Below are 23,204 nucleotides of genomic sequence, written 5' to 3'. Positions count from 1 at the left end.
GTGACAAATCCTCAGTAGTTGTATTGGAGGAGAGGAACGTCAGCGTACACTTCAATGGCCACACAGAGCATACTCAATGAGGGGCAGGAAAATGAAATGGTAAAAAGCTTTCTTTTATTAAGTACATAATGATTACATTGTAATGCATGTTGTATGTACTTGTATATTTTTGTCTTGAGGTACATTGATGTGTCACCTGTGCTTTCACTTATTACTGTACATAGAATTAAATCATAGAGACTTGAAGTTTTCTTCTTCATTCTATAAATGATGCCTTGTATGTATGAATAATCTAAAGTCCACTGAGTAATTGGTGATACAGTACTGTTTTATGAATTCTAATGTGCCAATCTGATTACAGCAGTATATGAATAACACAACTAGATTAGTTTCTTACCCTTTTTGTTCATGATTGGTGTGAACTGGTCACATCTCATAGTATACAGGAAATAAACTGAGTCCTTCTTCTTAAGAAAAACTAATGTGCACTGACAGTTTTTTTCTGTCTGATTTACATTGTCTAATGTAATTGTAGAACAACATAAACCCTAATGAAAATTTCTAGGTGAAAAGATATTAGGTGTCTTAAATTGATAGCTGTTAAGTGCCATAAATTTCTTGTGCTTTGTGGTGGACTTTCATCCCATGTTATTCTCAAACCATTCCTGGCTGTCTGACAAAAGTGGGGATTCTGCAGAGAAGATAGAAGTGGTTACTACCACTTTTGTCTTTTCTTTTGGTGTATACACAGCGCTCAGCACCTATGCTTCTGTAGACTTTGGCAATTACTGTGGAATAGAGAATAAATTTAACTGGAATTGAATTTTACTTGAATGCTACAAAAATCTGTATTCGCCAATATGCAGATATTTTTATGCAATTTGCTTCCTAATACAGTAGATTCAGAAGAATTTTCTGAGCTTTAAAAGACCATCAAAATGTTAATAATAAAAAAAACCCTTATAATAATCTTACCACTCACATCTCACCTCCACTCCTTACTGACTCCTGTTTGGTCCTTGCCGCATATTCAGATCGCCATCAGCTACACTGCAAGTTTTCACTAGTCTGGGACTTCAGGGTTTGATAGGCAGCCTAATGTGATCCAAAAATGCGATGATGACCTAATGGGTGACAGTAAGGAGCGGAGGAGCTGGAGAGGTGAACGGTGTAGTGATTAGGGATGAGCAAATAGCTTTGGATAATTCCCTATCCGAATAGCTATAGCGCTTACCGAATAGCTGCATTAGGAATTCAAATACCTGGAGTGCTACCTATAATCTGCTGTTCAGCACTGCAGCTGCATGTGTCACAGCTGTGTGACAGTCACAACACATGCTCTGATCCACTCATCTCTAGCAATGGATGGTTATTTGTGAGGAATAGTGGAGCATCTGTGTCATAGCTATCAGATCCGCTAGCGAGCCAAAAAAATCAAGAACCATAGTAGAACTGATATGTCTGTACATATCTGCTATTCTGCTAGAGAAAATCCATATATCCTTTATAGTTCCACATGTGCACATGCCCTCAAGTGTCATCTACACAATGGAATGTTTTATGGTATACAGCATCAGTATTTATATGGATAGGTTCTCATCTGCTTTGTTCATTTTTACATGATCAAATAATACAGCATTCATGATACCATGAGAGAAACCTGGCAGACTCCATTTCGTCAGCCAACTGGCATAAGTGGCGTCATGTTATGAATACATCCCCAGCATAAATTCAGTATTGTAGATCAATTCTCTTGTTGTTGGTGCCCCATTATAACTGTAGTGTTATGTCTGTGGAGTGATATGACATGAATCCATGAGAGCTTTTATTTCATTTCATTTGCAGCATTGGTACTAAGGGGCACCTAGATGGCTCCCCCTGCTGGTGAAGTATTGCTGTTGCCATGGTTGCCACACAGTACTACATCTGACAAGTTAGGGATATACTAGGACTTACCCTGAAGTGGCATATCTAAGTGACAACCTGATCTTCACTAGATCTGATGGTGTGGTCATTAGGGTAGTCCCTGGACCTGCAGAAGCTGACCTGCCGGTCAAAGGCAGAAATATCAGGAACAGAGGATGAAGACAGAGATGTTGTCAGACAGTCCGAGGTTGGGGCAGGCAGCACAGATTCAAAATAGGAAGCTGGGGTTAGGAGCAGAGAGATCAGCCTAAAGGAGTAAACAATTCATGTCAGAAACAGCTTTGTTTCGAAGTAAAGCAAAAAGATATGCATATTAAAATCTGTCCTCCTGACAAGTTTTGTTTTCTTTTTTTATGGGACCTCTTGAAAAATAAAGTGTATGCTAAAGGGATATTCTATTAGCATGTTTTGCCTTTGGGACTCAAAGGTTTACTACATGTAACAAAACCACTCCATGAGTGTCATACAATTACGGATGGAAAAGCTGTTTTTCAATTGTATAATGTGATCAACAACTTTGGTCACCTGTTCTTCCACTAACAGGAGTACTGTGCAGTCTGTAAAGAAAGCTGAAATAATAAGATGGTGGAATTCATGTGTGGAATTGTCACGATCCATTTTTGGATCTGTGGCAGATTTGGCGTTTTCATACTAAAACTTTTTTTCTTTCAGGCCATTGGGGGTTAATGTCAGTTTTTCCCCCTGGTGGCCGCTGGTGTAATTACATTGCTGCTGAGGTTGCTGAGGCAGGTGGTGACCACTCCCACCTTAATTTAAAAGGTCACCTGATGCATCAGCTTACTGTTGGTGATACAGGTCATTTTGGATATCAACCGTGCTGAAGACAGGAGGTTGCTGGTGCAGTGGAACTTCAGCTGAATGCTGTGATCTGGTGCCTTACTCTGCTGTGCGGTGCATTGCAGCACAGAAAGCTAAGTGTAGTTAGGGGAAGAGTCTTGAGGAGATCATTTGCATATTCCCATTGCCTTATGGGATAAGTGAAGAGTCTCCGCGAGCTCAACGATCACTGGGTTTTGGCCTTTGCAGCTGAAAAGAGGAAATCGGAAAACCAGGGGAAGAGTCTTGAGGAGATCATTTACATATTCCCAGTGCCTTCTGGGATAAGTGAAGAGTCTCCGTGAGCTCAACGATCACTGGGTTTTGGCCGTTGCAGCTGAAAAGAGGAAATCGGAAAATTTTGGCTCATCTTTCGTCGTTTTTAAGAAATCTCAAGATGGAAGAGGCCAGGAGCCATTTGGTGAGCTGCATTTCTTGCTACATGTTCACAGACTTACCAGGGGAAAAGCCAAACTTCACATGCCACAAATGCAAGCTTGTGTCCCTGTTGGAGGAAAAGTTGCAAAATCTCCAAGAGAGGTTAGCTACGTTGAAGATCATTAAGGAAGGTGAAGAGTTCTTGGACAGAGCAGAATTATCTCTTCATGTTACAGAAAGAGAAGAAATTCGAAGTGCACCTGAAGAAACAGAGGAATGGAGACATGTGACCCAGAGAAGCAGGAGGATCAGGAGGCAGTCAGCACCCATACTGCTCAGAAACCAGTACCAGGCTCTCACGCAGGAAAACGATGAAGAAATACATCATGATAAGACTTTGCCAACAAACAGCAACCTTGTACGCCTTCAGAGTCCTCCTGGATGGAGAAAGAAAAATGTTGTGAAGAAGAAACGGAGAGTGGTGGTCATGGGGGATTCCCTGTTGAGAGGAACAGAGGCCGCTATCTGCAGACCGGATATAACTTCAAGAGAAATGTGCTGTCTTCCAGGTGCAAAAATTAAAGATGTGTCTGACAGGATATCAGGACTCTTCAGACCTATAGATGACTACCCATTCCTGCTACTACATGTGGGGACAAATGACACCGCAAGAAATGACCTGGAAACCATCTGCAGAGACTTTGAAGACTTAGGCAAGAAAGTGAAAGAACTGGGAGCGCAGGTGGTCTTCACTTCCATCCTCCCAGTGGATGGCCATGGAACAAGGAGGTGGAATAAGATTCTGCAGGTGAACAACTGGCTACGTCGATGGTGCCGTCAGCAACGATTTGGATTTCTGGATCACGGAGTGAATTACTTATACGATGGACTACTTGCTAGAGTTGGGGAGCACCTTACGAAGACTGGAAAGCATGTATTTGGAAGTCGCCTTGCTACACTTGTAAGGACAGCTTTAAACTAGAACAACATGGGAAGGGAAGCAAAAGACCAGAAAAAGCCTTTCACCTGACAAATGGTATTGAGAACTCTGCTATTAGAAGTGGAAAGGAAGAACAAAGACAAAAGAATCTAATTAATTAAAATATTGGAGAAAGAGAAACCAATCACAAACTAAAATGTTTCTATACTAATGCACAAAGCATGGGCAACAAACAAGGAGAATTGGAACTACTAACTCAGGAAAAGAAATATGATGTCATTGGAATCACTGAAACTTGGTGGGACAATACACATGATTGGAATACAAGACTAGAAGGATACAACTTATTTGCAAGAAACAGACTTGATAAACGAGGAGGGGGTGTCGCATTGTATGTTAGAAACGCGTATATCTGCACAGAGATTGAAGCTTCAGTGACTGGGAGTTCTGTGGAAACTGTTTGGGTAAGAATACAAGGACAGAACAATGGAAAGGACACCATTGTAGGCATTTACTACAGGCCGCCTGTGCAAGCTGAAGATATGGATGAACTCTTTATGCATCAAATGGCCAAGTTCTCCAAAAAATATGACATAGTTGTCATGGGAGATTTCAACTATCCAGACATTTGTTGGGAATCTCTCTCAGGCAAAACTAACAGGTCAATGAAATTCTTATCCTCTCTTGCTGACAACTTTATCTTCCAAAAGGTAGGGGAGAAAACAAGGGGAACTGCTACCTTGGATCTAATCCTTATAAACAGGGAGGAAATGGTTGAGGAGGTAAAAGTGGCTGGGACCTTAGGAGGTAGCGACCAAGCTATTTTAGAATTTTGGATAACTAGAGGTGGAAGACCTGTGAAGACTCAGATGTCAAGGTTAGACTTCAGAAAGGCAGATTTTAAGGGATTCAGAAAGAGAATTGGAGGGATCCAATGGCTGGATATCCTTAAAGACAAAAATGTCTAGGAAGGATGGGAAATCTTGAAAAATGAAATTCTCAAAGCACAGTTGTTAACAATTCCGAAAAGAGGGAAGAATAGGAAGCATTTAAGGAAACCAGGATGGATGAACACAGAACTTAAGCACATGCTGAAAAGGAAGAAAAAAATGTTGTTTATAAGATGGAAAGAGGAAGGCATATCTAAAGAAGAATATAATGCTGTCTGCAGAACCTGCAGGGCACAAATCATATTATCTAAAGCTGAAAATGAATTGAGGCTTGCAAGAGATGTCAAAAGCAATAATAAAGGATTTTGGGGATATTTCAAAAGTAAAAGAAAAGTCAAAGATGCTATAGGATTTTTACAGGATGAAAATGATGAAATGGTAAGACAGGATGTTGAAAAGGCTGAACTTTTAAATTCCTATTTTGCATCTGTTTTCTCTCAGAAAGGAACTGTAACATCAACTGTTCTTCACTGTCCTATTAAGGGAATAGAAGAATCCAGGATATCTATAAACAGAAAGATAGTAAGGAAACACTTAGCTAACCTAAATGAATTCAAGTCTCCAGGTCCAGATGAATTACACCCCAGAGTACTGAAGGAGATAGCAGAAGAAATTTTTGAACCCCTCTCCATAATCTTTGAAAATTCTTGGAGAACAGGAGAAGTGCCAGAAGACTGGAGAAGAGCAAATGTTGTTCCTATCTTCAAAAAGGGGAAGAAGGTGGACCCAGGCAACTATAGGCCGGTGAGTCTGACTTCTATACCAGGAAAGATCTTTGAACAAATTATTAAACAACATGTATGTCAATACCTGGATAAGAATGAAGTGATTAAACAGAGTCAGCATGGGTTTGTAACTAATAAGTCTTGTCAGACTAACTTAATTTCCTTCTATGACGGTATCACTGATTGGGTGGATCAAGGAAATGCTATAGCTATAGTATATTTTGACTTCAGCAAAGCATTTGACAAAGTCTCTCATACAATCCTTATTGAAAAAATGACTAAGTATGGAATGGACAAGGCAACTGTTAGGTGGATTCATAACTGGCTTAGTGATCGGACCCAAAGAGTGGTCGTAAATGGCTGCACATCCAGTTGGAAGAATGTCTCAAGTGGGGTACCACAGGGCTCTGTCCTGGGCCCTGTATTGTTCAACATCTTTATCAATGATTTAGATGAAGGAATTGAGGGTAAACTGATTAAATTTGCTGATGACACAAAGCTAGGAGGGATAGCTAATACTAGAGAAGAGAGAGAGAGGATTCAAAAAGATTTAAATAAACTGGAGAAGTGGGCAGCAACTAACAGAATGGTTTTTAACAGGGAGAAATGCAAAGTACTACATCTGAGCAATAAAAATGAAAAAAGCATATACAGAATGGGAGGAATAGGGCTAAGTGAGAACAGATGTGAAAAAGACTTGGGTATACTAATAGATCACAGACTGAATATGAGTCAACAGTGTGATGCAGCAGCAAAAAAGTCAAATGCAATTCTAGGATGTATTAACAGAAGCATAGAGTCTAGATCACGTGAAGTCATTATTTCCCTCTACTCCTCTTTGGTCAGACCTCATCTGGAATATTGTGTCCAGTTTTGGGCACCACATTTTAAAAAAGACATCAACAATCTGGAGCAAGTTCAGAAAAGAGCGACCAGAGCAAACCCTGTCTTATGAGGAAAGGTTGCAGGATTTGGGAATGTTTCAATGAGTGGAACAGGCTGCCACGAGAAGTGGTGAGTTCTCCTTCAATGGAAGTCTTCAAACAGAGGCTGGACAGACATCTGACTGGGATGATTTAGCGAATCCTGCTTTGAGCAGGGGGTTGGACCAGATGGCCCAGGAGGTCCCTTCCAACTCTACGATTCTATGATTCTATGATTCTGTTTCTTTTTCCCTGTGGTGTTTGTCTTACCTTACCTTGTGTTATCTTAGTGAAGGAGTGGGACCAGTGCCCTCACATGCCAATTCCCTACTTAGGGATAGGTGCAGGGAAAGTGAGGGCTAAGGTATCCTGCTTGGCGACAGGTTGAAAAAAACTGTATAGGGACGTCAGGGAGATCAGGGCACATCCTTAGGAGAGTGCAGGAGGTGTCCATTTCACCATTCCCTATATCAGGGCCCACCATTGTAATTGTGTCCCCTCATGTGTTTTTTGCTTTACCATTTAGTTATCAACCAATCGGGTCGTGTCACATTGGGCCAGTCACTAAGTGACAGAAATTCACAGCTTTCTGAGTACCATGCCTAGTTTCATACCCCTCCCTTTCCCAAAAAATAAAAGCAATGGTAAAAAAATTAAAGAAACATTTTCTGCATGTAATGTGGTAGATGTCATCTGGAGGCCTACATAATACTATACATGGCGCAAAGTGATACCTTTTTGAGTACTGAAAATGTAGACGATTTTCCCTGCAATCCTATTTAAAACCACAGATAATACGCAGTGATACATGTTTGATTGCGGATGATGTAGTGGGTGTCCTACAAATATGTCAGAAGATTACAAAGTTTACACAAATATGAACAGCACACAAGTTAAGAATTGCTTCATTTATACAGCACCAGAACAAACATCAATACATGAATACATTGCCAGGACCATCATAAGTAGATGAATAATCACTGAAACTACCATCAGTGCATAAACTCATCACCAGGACTAAGATCAGTACATGAATACATCCCTGAAATCATCAATCCATAAATACAGAACTAAAAGCACCATATGTACATGTACATTTCCAGAACCATCATCAGTACATGAATACATTACTGAAACTACTATCAGTATATAAATACATCACTAGAACTAACATCAGTACATAAATATTTTCCTGGAAGCACCATCAATACATCACCAGAACTAACACCGGTACATGACTATATTACTGGAACTTCCATTAATACAGGAATATAGTACCAGATCCATTATTGTGATAGAAAAACAGCTCAAGATCTACTATTAGTACAAGAATACAGCACCAGATTCACCATAAGTACAGGAATATAGCACAAACTTTAGCAAAGCAATCAATTGCAATGTTAAGACAATTAGTTTACAACTTACAGGGAGTTTTTGCTACCTGCCATCATCAGACTGCAGGCCATACAGGAACCACAGTACTGATAAGATGCAGCCAATTTCACAAACAATTACAACAAGGTACCTTACAATTGATGTCTTCTTTGTATAAACACTACCTTATACTCCTGAATACATTTTTATGCTCTCTCCATAAAAAGATCACAAACACTGTCCTTCTTATGATTCCTGACCCTAACAATGTCCTTTTCAATAAAATATTACATCCACAATATCCCATTTTATGAACTATGCCATAAACACCATCCCATCTTGTGAATTATGACCATCACACCATTCTCCCTTATGAAATATAACTGTCACACTATCCCCTTGATAAACTATAACTTCCACATAGTGTTACCCTACAAAACATATCCACGATACGATTCTCCATCATGAACTATGGCATTTACAGTTTCCATTGTTTTGGACTTCATAATGTCATCCAAACCAAAACTATCACCTCTTCTCCACCATGCAATTCCTTACCCACACTCCCCTCCTCCACTCTGTTCATTGTCCATATTTTAATGAGTCCATGCTGCCTACTGTTCATTGCTTCAAAAAGAATCTCACACCTTGGTCACTGTCTGTGCTGCGTCTGTGATCTAGGCCCCTGGGGTATAATGTCATCAACATGATAACTTATTTATTTTATACAATTGCATAAATTGGGGGCAGAGAGCTCTGGCCTGAAGATCTCTTCAACTGCATCTGCATCTTTTAGGTGTAAATACAATTGAACCAAGTAAAGGAGAACGGAACTGGATCCTGCAACTTCCATTACCAATTAGTTCAGGAGAGCTGTGGTGAGCAAGCTGAATTCCCCCTAGCAGCACTTTATAAAGGAGAGTTTCTAATAGTAATACTATTAGTAAACTAGCTGTTTCCAGCCAGCTAACGCTCGGCACGCTCATTGCTATCTAATTAACTCTGCTGGTGATTAAACTAAAGTAAATAATGACAACATTCAATAGCGCTTACGCAGGTGGTAAATTAAATTAAAATGAAATTAATAACAATAATAATGGGGCGGGATTATGTGTAGTAATGTGGTGGGGGAGCGGGATTATGTGTGGTAATGTGGTGGGGGGGCGGGATTATATGTGGTAATGTGGTGGGGGGGCGGGATTATGTGTGGTAATGTGGTGGGGGGCGGGATTATGTGTGGTAATGCGGGGGGGATTATGTGTAGTAATGTGGTGGGGGAGCGGGATTATGTGTGGTAAAGTGGTAGGGGAGTGGGATTATGTGTGGTAATGTGGTGGGGGGTGGGATTATGTGCGCTGATGTGTTGGTTGTGGGCTTATGTGCGGTGATGTGGTGGGGGTGGGATTATGTGCGCTAATGTGTTGGGGGGCGGGATTATGTGTGGTGATGTGGTGGGGGGTGGAATTATGTGTGGTGATGTGGTGGGAGGCAGGATTATGTGTGGTAATGTGCTGGGGGATGGTATAATGTGTGGTGAGGGGGCGGGATTATGTGTGGTAATGTGGTGGGGGGCGGGATTATGTGTGGTGATGTGGTGGGGGGCAGGATTATGTGTGGTAAAGTGGTGGGGGGTGGGATTATGTGTGGTGATGTGGTGGGGGGCAGGATTATGTGTGGTGATGTGGTGGGGGGCGGGATTATGTGTGGTGATGTGGTGGGGGGCGGGATTATGTGTGGTGATATGGTGGGGGGAGGGATTATGTGTGGTGATGTGGTGGGGGGGGGGATTGTGTGTGGTGATGTGGTGGGGGGGCAGGATTGTGTGTGGTGATGTGTTGGGGGAGGGATTGTGTGTGGTGATGTGGTGGAGGGCGGGATTATGTGTGGTAATGTGGTGGGGGATGGGATTATGTGTGGCGATGTGGTGGGGGTGGGATTATATGTGGTGATGTGGTGGGGGGGCAGGATTGTGTGTGGTGATGTGGTGGGCGGGATTGTTTGGTGATGTGGTGGGGGGCAGGATTGTGTGTGGTGATGTGGTGGGGGGGCAGGATTGTGTGTGGTGATGTGGTGGGGGGCGGGATTGTGTGTGGTAATGTGGTGGGGGGTGGGATTATGTGTGGTGATGTGGTGGGGGGTGGGATTATATGTGATAATGTGGTGGGGGCGGGATAATGTGTGGTGAGGGGGCAGGATTATGTGTGGTAATGTGGTGGGGGGGTGGGATTATGTGTGGTGATGTGGTGGGGGGCGGGATTATGTGTGGTAATGTGGTGTGGGGGCGGGATTATGTGTGGTGATGTGGTGGGGGGTGGGATTATGTGTGGTGATGTGGTGGGGGGTGGGATTATGTGTGGTAATGTGGTGTGGGGGCGGGATTATGTGTGGTGATGTGGTGGGGGGCGGGATTATGTGTGGTGATGTGGTGGGGGGCGGGATTATGTGTGGTAATGTGGTGGGGGGCGGGATTATGTGTACCTATCTCAGGTTAAATATATATATATATATATATATATATATATACCTCAAAGCATTTTGGTTACTTTTTCAATATAAAAAAAGACTAAAATTAATAATTACATCATTACAGTTGTTATACTTAAGGGAACCACTTTCAAACACAAATTAACATTTAACTGTAATAATTTGTAATTCAACAAAAGATAAATATTATTATGCATGTACAACCTATTCTTATAATAATGGATTATTTTTATCCTTATGTAGCACACCTTTTAAACCAGTCTCTCTATGCAAAGTGATTTGCAGTTCCCATCTCACTAAGGTGCGGAGCCTTCACTCAAAACTTACTGGAAGTTCTCTTCTGCCATTGATTGACACAGGAAAACTTATGTTCAAGTTTAGTTTATACTCACAAGAGATTAAATAATTCAATTTTATAGGTTAAGTATAAATCTTTACAAATATCCTCTGTACATGTATCGCGCAAAGGGTGAATGGAGCTGTCGATCCATACTCAGCAGGTAATGGCTGTGACTAGAGATGAGCGACTTTGCCTTTTTTAGGGTCGAGTCGGGTTTCAAGAAAACCAACTTTCGCAAAAGTTGGGTCGAACGAAATCAGCCGACTGAAACGCGAAACCCAATGCAAGTCAATGGGGAAGCAAAGTCGGCAGGGAGTGGAGGACAATAAACACACCTACAGTGCCCATTTTAATTCCAAAAACATCAATTTTTATTACTGAAGCTTGTCAACAATTTACTTCATAATAATTGCTACGCATTGAAAACTGGGGGTTATTTGGCTAAAGTTGTGGGGGGGTAGGGCTGGCTCCAGGTTTTCGTGTGCCCTGGGCCAAAGAGTGTCAGTGCGCTCCTTTAACACATACCACAACTCATGATGCTCCGATACGGCACAGAATTTTAGGTATAGTAAAATGACAAATACTTCACTGCTTACATGACATGACTGATCTATTTTAAATTGTACAATAGCTCAAAAAAAGGACAGTACATTACTCCATACAGTATTATGTCCACCACATTGTGTGCCATACAGAATAATGAGCCCCATATATTTCTCCATACAGAATAATTGGTTACATATAATGTTCCACACAGTATATGATGAGCTCCACATAATGCTACAGTATATGATGGTCCCTATGGATGATGCTCCAGTGTGTTATGGGCCCAAATAATGCTCCATATATAATGGGCCTCATTTCTAATTCTCCAGTGTATAATGTGCCCCATAGATGCTGCTCCAGTGTCTGATCTGCCCCATTTAGAATGCTCCAGTATATGATGGGCCCCATGGATGACGCTCCAGTGTCTTATGGGCCCAAATAATGCTACATATATAATGGGCTCCATTTCTAATGCTCCAGTGTATAATGGGCCCAGTAAATGCTGCTCCAGCGTCAGTGTCTGATGTCCCCCATTTGGAATGCTCCAGTATATGATGGGCCTCTTGGATGATGCTCCAGTGTATGATGGGCCCTAATAATACTCCATATATAATGGGCTCCATTTCTAGTTCTCCAGAGTATAATGGGCCAAGTAAATGCTGCTCCAGTGTCTGATGTCTCCCATTTGGAATGTTCCAGTATATGATGGGCCTCATGGATGATGCTCCAGTGTATGATGGGCCCTAATAATGCTCCATATTCCGGAGCTATACCATGACGCACGTTCAACACCTCCTGCCTTAGCTGCTATTGTGTTTTTGGCACTACCAGCAGATGCACCACCACCATCAGTACCAGGTGGCCCCCCACGCCCACATCTGCATCCTCTTCCACCATACTTCCTCATGCTTTGGAAAATGGACCCAAAATACCAGCAGATATATGGTACTGTATCAGAAGCGTACAGCTCTATACAGTCTAGGGATAACAGTAAATCTCCGTATATATTTCATGAGTCATAGACAGATGCTCACAGGTTCAGTATGGATTACACAATAAAATAAAAAGTTGAAAAAGGGTACAGTATCACCAGATACAAGGTATATATAGTATAGTGTACACATTCTGAATCCTTGTATATATTTCAGGAGGCAGACACAAACGCTCTCAGGCCAAGTATGGATTACACAATAATATGAAAAGCTGTAAATGGGTAATGTAACACAAGCGTACAGCTGTATACAGTGTTGGGGTAATCTTAAATCTCCAAATATATATCGGGAGTAACAGACAGACGTTCACAGGCTCATTATGGATTACACCAGAATCTAAATAGCAAAAAAGGTTACTGTATCAGAAGGGTACAGCTGTATACAGTGTTGGCCAAATTTTAAATCTCGGTATATATTTCCGGAGTCACCCTCAGATGTTCACTGAATCTGAGTTTGACCATAATAAAAAATGTAAAAAAAGGGACTGGATAGCAAGATAGCAAGTATATATATTATAGGGTACAATTGAAATCTCCGTATACATAGTCCCGTAGTCACTCTCAGACGTTTACTCAGTATGGATTTGACCGTAATACTAAATGTCGAACAAAAGTACTGTATAATAAGATACAAGCTGTATCGAGTATAGGGAAAAAATTGGTATCTCCGATTCACCGTAAATATAGAAGGCATAAACCACACACGCACGCTCACTATGGATGATACCGTAATAAAAAATTTTGAACAAAGGTACTGTATCAGCACACACCAGGTGTATCCAGTCTAAGGGTAATTGTAAATTTCCGTCTATACTTCTGGAGTCAAACACAGACACTCACAGGCTCAGTATGTATTACACCAGAATTTAAAAAGTAGAAAAAGGGAAAGCGTACAACAGTATACAGTGCTGTGGTACTTTTAAATCTTCATATAAATTTCAATCTCAGTAAGCCAGTCCAGACTCTCCGCTACTGGGAACTACAAGGATACAAGTACAGACGGAAAGTCAAGTGTTTGCAGAAATTTGTGAATTACTCATCGTGGGAAAACCTCCCGGTAGATGTTGCAGAGGCGATGCAGACCCTCAATTACTGTGTTTGTGGAGACAGCGAAAATGGTTCTTTGTGAAGAAAGGATTGCTTTATCGCAGTAGCGTGGATCACATCACCATTACTAATCCATCAAATTGTGATCACAGGGAGAGATGTAGACATGGTCCTCACTGCCTATCATGATGTGTCTGGTCATTTTGGAGTGCAAAAGACAGAAGCCACAGGCCGGAGGCGATTATATTGGATTGGCATGAGAGGAGACATTGAAAAATGGAGGCAGGAATATCACACGTCTGTGACTATCACAACTGTGAAAGGTGATCATAAAGCATCACTGCATCTGCTTGTAAGTTGACGTCCATTACAAATGGTAGCCATTGATCATCTGAAGGTAGAGGCCAGCAGGACAGGGCATAGCTACATCTTAACCATCATCAATCAATACACCAAATTTCTAGTGGCCGTCCCTGTGAAGGGTTTAACTGCCCAGACTACACAGCGGTGGAGCACGGAGAGGTAAGCATTGCAACTTGCAAGTGCTGTGGCCATGACCAAGCAGGGGGGCACACTCATGGGTGATGGTACTGGCACAGGGCCCCTCATAGTACGCTGGTGTGTCTGACGGCGAGTGGGCCCCCCCACCATCAGAGACACTGTATTGTACTATGAGGGGCCCTATGCCAGTGCCGTCTGCCATCAGTGGGCCCATCCACCTGTTCAGAGCAATGGCACTTGCCCGGGTGCTGACCCCAGCCCTTGGGGGTGGTAGGCAGCCCAGCTAGGGAAAATGGCATATGTTGATGTGTAGGCTGGACATTCAGCAGCTGCAAATGGCGGAATTGGGCAAGTCCGAGGAAGAGAAGGACAAAAGCAAGGCAGTTTTCTGGCAACCTATGTGTCATCAGGGGAAGATGGGACAAAATCCTTTGAAGCCCATGCATGGTTCATTTTAATGAAGGTTAGATCACCAACATTTTGGGTAGACAGACGGGTCATTTTTTCTGTCAGGATTGATCCAGCAGCACTGAAGACTCTTTCAGATAACACACTAGCAGCAGGGCAAGCGAGCTCCTGTAAGGCATATTGTGCCAATTCAGGCCAGGTGTCCAGTTTAGAGGCCCAATAATCAAATGGAAATGACCTGTGAGGGAGAACATTGATATGGGAGTAGTTTATAACCATAGTTGACAACTGCTGTGTCCTGTCACTTTTAATCAATGCAGTATAAGCAGTCGTGTGAGCGGTACTTGAGAAAACAGTCCACAACATGGTCTTGAAACCCTTGTCTCCAACACCACTTCGGCTGCGTACACCACGAACACCTCTTCCATTGTGCTCACTACGGCTCATGGGAGAACCAGCACCGCTGCTGTGTGCTGGGAAACCCTCAAACTGTCACGTCGCTGTCAGACTCAGGGCCTGCTGTTCCGGCTCCGGCCAGTAGGAGGCGCCGGACTGACACTTCGCCGCCAGACTCGGGGCCTGCTGTTCCGGTCTCGGTCACTAGGAGGCACCGGGCCATCACGTCGCCGTCAGACTCGGGGACGGCTGTTCCTGCCTCGACCACTGGAAGGCGCCATGGTTCGCCTCAGGGTGAGGGTGGTGACAGAGAAGAGGCCCCTGCGAAGGCATCTGGTGGCTGCAGGCTCCGCTCCTCTGTCAATCATGTAGGACTTACTGCATGTCCATCTGGCCTGGTCCTGGGGCGGTCCTGGTTACATCATCAGTCCGGGAACTTGTGAGGGATGACCTGATCCCTCAAATACCATGGGACTAGTCTTGCAAGCCGCCGGATATATTCTTGGTTTCCCTGCGTGCTACTGTGTAATTTGCTATAGTTAAACTCTGACCTCAGCCTGGATTTCTGACCATTCTATTGCCTGCTGTTTTTGTACCTCTGCCTCTATTCTGATATTTTGACGCTGACCTTTGCTTGGATTCCCGACTCTCCTTCTGCCTGCTGATTTTGTACCTTGCTGCCCTCCTGGTTTTACTGACCCTGGCATGGACTTTTTACTCTCCTTCTGTCTACTGATTTGGTACCTCTGCTGCCCTCCGGCCTCCGACTCCTGCCTCCTGACTTTGATTACGGGATTTAGTTTTGACCCCTTGGCAGCCGTCCTGCTCTGGTCCACTGCTCCTCTAAACAGCTACCCCCTGGGCCTTGCTACAATTCCAGATCCCTGTATAGGTGTTAAGGGTCTCGGGGTTACTCGGGGTGCTGTTCCTACTGCAACCCAGATTCGCAGACGGCCGTCACATTATATCCGGCCCCAAAAACTGCTTTCTGTGTATATGTCCATCATATATAAAAGCAGTCTCCTGAATTTTTTTTTTCTCCTCCTTCTCCTGACTGAGCTGATTTTTGGCCTGAACACCTGTTGCAGTGCACAGCCTGGAAGATCATTCTCATTCACAAGCATGCTGCAGTCTGGAGTCTTCAGGGAGAAAGCTGAGCATCAGAGATCCACATTTCTGGAGCATCAGCCTCTGGGCAGCTTTGGTCGTGCTGGCCCAGAGGCTCAGGTATTGCCCGCAAATGCGGCTAAACTTTTGTTACCCGTCTCGGTCTCGCTCTCGTTTTCTATTAAATCTCTGTGTGTGAAGGCCTATGTGGATTGTGGTTCCGCGGGCAACTTTATGGATTTTTTGCTTGCAAGGAATCTTGGTGTACGTTTGCTAAGACTTAATGCCCCTATTCAAACCACTGCGATTAATGGTACATCCATTATCCAGGGTGGAGTAGAATTTGTTACTACAGAAATTGCTATGTCAGTGGGGGCATTACACACAGAACATATGTCGTTTTTTGATATTCACAATTTATCACATCCAGTTGTGTTAGGCACGCCATGGCTGCACCAGCATAATCCGGTTATTGACTGGCACCTAGGGGATATCGTGCGCTGGAGTCCACAGTGTCAAAACCACTGTATGTCGCTGTCAGTGAACCAAATAAAACTTAAAACACCCTTTATACCATACGCATTCAGGGACTATGAAGATGTCTTTTCCATAGTGGAGTCTGAGAAATTACCTCCTCATAGAGAATATGATTGTCCTATAGACTTGGTTCCAGATGACCGTCTCCCTAAGGGGAGAATATTTAACCTCTCTGGTCCAGAACGTGTAGCCATGAATGATTACATAGCAGACGGCTTGCAAAAAGGTTTTATTAGACCCTCCACCTCACCTGTAGGAGCTGGGTTTTTCTTTGTGGAAAAAAAAGATGGTGGACTCAGACCATGCATTGATTATCGGGAGCTGAACGCTATTACTGTAAAGAATCAGTATCCGCTTCCACTCATCCCTGATCTTTTTAATCAGCTCCTGGGAGCCCGTTGGTTCACTAATCTTGATCTCCGGGGAGCTTACAATCTTGTTCGCATAAGAGATGGAAATTAAAGTTGAGCGACTTTTGGTTTTTTATGGTCGAGTTTCATTTCGTGAAACCCGACTTTTCCAAAAGTCGGGTCGAGCAAGATCGGCCGATTATAGGGAAAAGTCGGGGTCGTCCCGAAACACGAAACCCAATGTCAATGGGGAATAAAAGTCGGCAGTGAGAGGAGGACAGGAAACACACCTACAGTGCTCATTTGAATGCCAAAAGCATCAATTCTTCTTACTTAAGCTGGTCAACCTTAATTAACTTCATAATACAAGTTACGCACTGAAAAATGGGGGTTATTTGGCTAAAGTTGTGGGGGGGTAGGGCTGGCTCCAGGTTTTCATGTGCCCTGGGCGAAAGAGCGCCCCTTTAACACATAATACCACAACTCATCATGCTCCGATACGGCAGAGAAATAGCGGTATAGTACAATGAAAAATACTTCACTTTTTACATCTCATGACGAGGCCCATCTATTTCTCCATACAGAATCATTGGTCCCATATAATGTTTGAAACAGTATATGATGAGCTCCACATAATGCTACAGTATATGTTGGTCCCCATGGATGAAGCTCCACTGTCTTATGGGCCCAAATAATGCTCCAAACATAATGGGCCCCATTTCTAATGCTCTAGTGTATAATGGGCCCTGTAAATGCTGCTCCAGTGTCTGATGTCCACCTTTGGAATGTTCCAGTGTATGGTGGGCCCCATCTATCATTCTCCAGAGTATAGTGCTCCCCAAAAATTGCTGTCCCAACATTGAAAACAATGAAATAAGTCTCCTCGCTAGGGAATCCCTGTACTAGTCTGGACTCCTCGTCGTCCCCATCTTCCATCTCACTGCACAGTATTTCAACCTTGCAAGTGCTGTGATCCTGAGCAAGCAGGGGGGGCCCACTCGTTGGCGACGGCACTGGCACAGGGCCCCTGATAGTACGGTGGTGTGTCTGATGGCGGGTGGGCCGAACCTGCACTTTCATCTGCAGCTTCCTCTTTGTCACCGTGTAAGATGGAACTGTATATGGGAAGGGTAACCTGAGTTTCATCAGGGTCAGATTCAGGCCGGGTAGCGTGCGAGGGGAATGTAGTGGTCTGGGTCAATGTACCAGCAGATTCATCGAGCAGTGGCTGGGCATCAGTGCACTTGTGTTGCCCCCAGGAGTACGGTCGCCACAGTGGCATTACCTTCCTCCTAGGGAGTGTGATGTCATGCTTGGGAGCAACGAAGGATCTCTCTAGCAGGTTAACTGATTGGGCGGCGTTATTCCCACGAGTCATGACCCTCCAAACAGCGTTCATGAAGGCAAAGTGTTTGTTTTACGTGGGCAGTATGGTTGCAAAGCTGAACCTTAAAGGAATGTCCAGAAGGGCACCACCAGGAGTGGAGCCTATGGCGTAATTTGACTCAACACGGGCAACCTCAACCATGCCAGCTACAGAACAGATGCACACATTGCAAGCTTAATTCCGTTAATGAACGAGACTCCGTCATGCCCCACGGTCCGAGTCCGGCTTACTAGAGGGACACGTGAAGCTCTGGCACATGAGATTGGCCAATAACTGGTGTGTCATGCCCTTACATGTCCGTGGCTGCATGTGCGCTACACTGAAAAGACCAGCGTTTGTCGCTTACAGGTGCAGATAACCCGCTGAACAACGTTAGTGATGGGGATCACTGATTACAATTATTACCCGCGAACAATGATTTCCCAGTAAGTGCAGGTCAACCGCCGTTCCGGAATTAGGCCTAACCGTCATTCCTGAAAAGAATGAAAAACTTATGTGTGCAAACCACAGGTGCTGTAGCTTGCTTAACAGCTCGCCAGCCATTCTCACGCCCAGTATGGGTTACACGTGATTGCACAAAGGTGAGAAAGGGTACCGTATCCCCGGATAACATGTATGGATAGCGTACACATTCAAAAGATATGTCTATACATCAGGAGGCAGGCTCAGACGGTGTAAGGCCCAGTATGGCTTGCAAGTGATTGCACAAAGGTGAGAAAGGGTACCGTATCCCCGGATAACATGTATGGATAGCGTACACATTCAAAAGATATGTCTATACATCAGGAGGCAGGCTCAGACGGTGTAAGGCCCAGTTTGGCTTGCAAATGATTGCACAAAGGTGAGAAAGGAATACCGTATCCCCGGATAACATGTATGGATAGTGTACACATTCAAAAGATATGTCTATACATCAGGAGGCAGGCTCAGACGGTGTTAGGCCCAGTATGGCTTGCACGTGATTGCACAAAGATGAGAAAGGGTACCGTATCCCCGGATAACATGTATGGATAGCGTACACATTCAAAAGATATGTCTATACATCAGGAGGCAGGCTCAGACGGTGTCAGGCACAGTATGGATTTGACGGCCCAGACTACACAGCGGAGGAGCAGGGAGAGGTAAAGATTGCAAATGCTGGGGCCCTGCCCAAGCAAGGGGGGCCCACTCGTGGGCGTCGGTACTGGCACTGGGCCCCTCATAGTACGGCGGTGTGTCTGACGGCGGGTGTGCACCACCACCGTCAGAGACACTTGATTGCACTATGAGGGACCCTGTGCCCGCGCCCAAGAGTCGGCCTACCCACCTGTCCAGGGCAACGGCACTCGCACGGTGTCATGCGCTAGGTGGTGACCCCGGCCATGGGGGGGGGAGGCAGCACAGTTAGGGAGTTTTAGAAAGTGGCATATGTTGATGTTGGACATTCAGCTGATGCAAAAGGCGAAATAGGTCAAGTCCCAGGAAGAGGTGGACCAAAGCAAGCCATTTTTCTGTCACCCTATGTGTCATCAGGGGAAGGTGGGACAAAATCCTTGGAAACCCATGCATGGTTCATTTTAATGAAGGTTAGATCATCCACATTTTGGGTTGACAGACGGGTCCTTTTTTCTGTCAGGATTGATCCAGCTGCACTGAAGACTCTTTCCGATAGCTCACTTGCAGCTGGGCAAGCGAGCTCCTGTAAGGCATATTGTGCCAATTCAGGCCAGGTGTCCAGTTTACCAGCCCAATAGTCAAAGGGGAATGACCTGTGTGGGAGAACATTGATATGGGAGGAAAAGTAGTTTGTAACCATAGTTGACAACTGCTGTCTCCTGTCACTTTCCATCGATGCTGTACTACCAGTTGTGTGAGCGGTACTTGAAAAATCAGTCCACAACATTGTCATGAAACCCCTCTCTCCAACGCCACTTCTGCTGTGTGCACCACGAACACCTCTGCCAAGCTGCCCCCGGCCCGTACGGCTCGTGTGAGAACCATCACCGCTGCTGTGTGCTGGGAATGCCTCAAGCAACCGATTTACCAGAGTTGCTTGTTTATTAGCCAATATTAGGTCAAGGTTCTCCTGTGGCATGATGTTTTGTAATTTGCCTTTATAGCGTGGATCCAGGATGCTGGCCAACCAGTAGTCGTCATCGTTCGGGGGTCCCTTTTTAGGATCCGCAAGGCATAATCTGACATGTGGGCCAATGTTCCCGGTGTCAATGATGCACTGCGAGTGCTGGTTGGAGGAGCACTTTCTGGCAAATCCACATCCCTCCAGTCACGCACAAACCCTGTACCAGACCTTGCCACGCCAACATTTTCACTTGCTCCACGAGATGCATCCTCCTCCCCTAAGTAATCATCCCCATCATCATCCTCCTCCTCCTCTTCTTCCTCCAACTCGTCCAGGAGAGGTCCCTGAGCAGACAATGGCTGAATGTCATCAAGGATTCCCTCCACCTCTTCCTCCTCATCAACATTGGCTGCAGACGCCTGCTCCTTAAGGTGCGTCAAAGTTTGCATGAGCAGACGCATAAGTGGGATGCTCATGCTTAGGATGGCGTCGTCTGCGCTTACCAGCCGTGTGCATTCCTCAAAACACTGAAGGACTTTACAGAGGTCTTTCAGCTTCGACCACTGCACACCTGTCAACTCCATGTCTGCTCTCAAAGTGCCTGGCCGTGTATCCTCCCACAAATGCATTATGGCCTGCCTCTGCTCGCACAGCCGCTCCACCATGTGCAAGGTGGAGTTCCACCTTGTTGCGATATCGATAATGAGGCGGTGGTTGGGAAGGTGGAGCAATCGCTGCAGCTTCTGCATACGAACGGAGTGTACAGGCGACCGGCGGATGTGCGCGCACAGTCTTCGCACCTTATGGAGCAGGGCTGTTAACTCCGGATAATTTTTGAGGAAGCACTGCACCACCAGGTTCAAGGTGTGAGCCAAGCAAGGTATGTGGCTGAGTTTTGAAAGGGCTATGGCTGCCACAAAATTACGGCCGTTATCACTAACTACCTTGCCTGCCTCAAGATGTACACTGCCCAGCCATGACTTAGTTTGTCGCTTCAAGTACTCGGCCAGCACCTCGGCGGTGTGTCTGTCGCCCAAACACATCATCTGCAACACAGCCTGCTGACGCTTTCCACTAGCTGCTCGATAGGGGGACACCTCGTGTGCAACAGTGGCAGCTGCAGATGGAGTGCTCGTACGACTGCGCTCTGTGGACGAGCTATCGCTTCTGGAGGAGGAGGAGGAGGGTGGAACGCCTACAGCCAACTATTTCCTATACCGTGGGCTAGGCAGCACTGTCCCACCACCGCTGTCCCCTGTGGACCCTGCATCCACCACATTAACCCAGTGCGCAGTGATGGACACGTAACGGCCCTGGCCATGCCGACTGGACCATGCATCAGTTGTGAGGTGCACCTTTCCACTCACTGACTGCTTGAGTGCATGGACAATGCGGTCTTTCACATGATGGTGGAGGGCTGGGATGGCTTTGCGAGAGAAGAAGTGGCGACTGGGTAGGTCACAGCGTGGTACTGCATAGGCCATGAGTTCGCGGAAAGCTGCGCTTTCCACCAACCGATAGGGCATCATCTCAAACGAGATTAGTTTGGCAATGTGGGCGTTCAAACCCAGTGTACGCGGATGAGAGACTGAGTACTTTCTTGACCTACTCATAGTGTCTGGGAGGGTGAGCTGGACTTGAGAGCTGCATATGGTGGAAGTAGCGGTGGACAGGGCGGACTGAGAGAGGGTTGATGATGGTGATGGAGTTGGTGTTCTTTCTGATGGCCTAGATTCAGTATTTCGTTGATATAACAGTGGGATTCCCTGACTGCTGTGGCCTTGTAACGACACCTCAACATTTGCTGCTGTGCTAACCGGTGGGCTTACAGTGGGGGAAACAATGTAGCGTTGCTGACTACCTTCTTTGTGATCAGTTGCACATGTGGCACTTGAGGTTTGGTGTTGTGTCCACGCTTGCAAGTGCATGCTGGTTAAATGTCTAAGCATGCAACTGGTATTCAAATTTTTCAGATTTTTCCCTCGGCTAAAGGTCTTTGCGCACTTCTTACAGATAACCTTGACCTGATCATGAGGATTTTGTTCAAAAAAGTGCCACACTGCACTCTTCCTACTTTGGCAGATATTTTGCGGCCTAGCACGCTGTGATGTTTTGACCCTCTGGACAAGCTGTCCAGCAACTCTTTTGATTTTTGGAACCTGTCTTTGGAGTGCTCCGGGCCTGCCAGATAACAGCTGTTGCGATGTTGATGTCTGCTGTGGATGCTCCTCATCTGAGCTATTGGAAGCAGCACCCTCTTCCCCCAATGGATGCCAATCTGGGTCAACAATTGGGTCATCCATCACCTCCTCTTCAATGTCATGTGCACTTCATCTGTGTCACCGTGTATGGTGGTATAGTGTGCGGGAAGGGGCACCTGAGTCTCATCAGGGTCAGAATCTGGCTCTGTACGCTGCGAGGACAATGTAGTGCTCTGAGTGAATGTACCAGCAGAATCATCTATCAGCGGCTGTGCATCAGTGCACTCCATGTCAGATTCATCTTGGCCTGGGTAATTCACCATTTCAATTGATAATCCAGGCATGGTATGTGAAAACAGCTCCATGGAGTAATCAGTAGTATGGCCTGCGTCATCCTTCAATCTTGGTTGTGGTGAAGGACACAAGGAAAGGTGTGGTTCATGAACATGAGCCTCCAATGACGACTCAGTGCTTTTACTTTTTACAACTTCAGAAGAGGAGGCGATAGAGCTGGAGGCTGAGTCAGCAATGTAAGACAAAACTTTTTCCTGATGCTCTGGCGTTAAAAGCGGTTTGCTAACTCCTAGAAAACTAAGCCTTCGAAGCCTTATGGAGCCAGACAATGACGCAGGCTCAACACCTCCTACATTCGGTCCTATTTTGCTTTTGCCACTACCATCAGATCCACCACCAACACCATCATTACCAGCTGCCAACCCCCGCCCAACTCCACGGCCTCTTCCACCAGCCTTCCTCATTTTTGGTAGAAATGTAGACAAAATCCTACAAACTATATA

At 45.0% G+C, this 23,204-nt stretch overlaps 1 protein-coding gene across 3 annotated transcripts in view; it reads left to right on the top strand.

The window, feature by feature from the left end:
• Positions 1–2: 2 nt before the first annotated feature.
• The window catches only part of LOC141092477 (probable cation-transporting ATPase 13A5), a 510,776-nt gene continuing 487,574 nt past the window's right edge, over positions 3–23,204 (top strand). For all 3 annotated transcript variants that reach the window (XM_073578644.1, XM_073578645.1, XM_073578642.1), the window contains exon 1: positions 3–99. In XM_073578644.1, the coding sequence (XP_073434745.1) occupies positions 55–99 (45 nt within the window). In that variant the 5' untranslated portion in view covers positions 3–54. The remainder of the gene's footprint in view (positions 100–23,204) is intronic.

The sequence above is a fragment of the Dendrobates tinctorius genome, unplaced genomic scaffold (assembly GCF_039654945.1).
Source record: "Dendrobates tinctorius isolate UK_male_01 unplaced genomic scaffold, ASM3965494v1 ptg000060l, whole genome shotgun sequence".
NCBI classification, from domain to species: Eukaryota; Metazoa; Chordata; class Amphibia; order Anura; family Dendrobatidae; genus Dendrobates; species Dendrobates tinctorius.
This window is presented reverse-complemented; position numbering and strand designations above follow the sequence as displayed.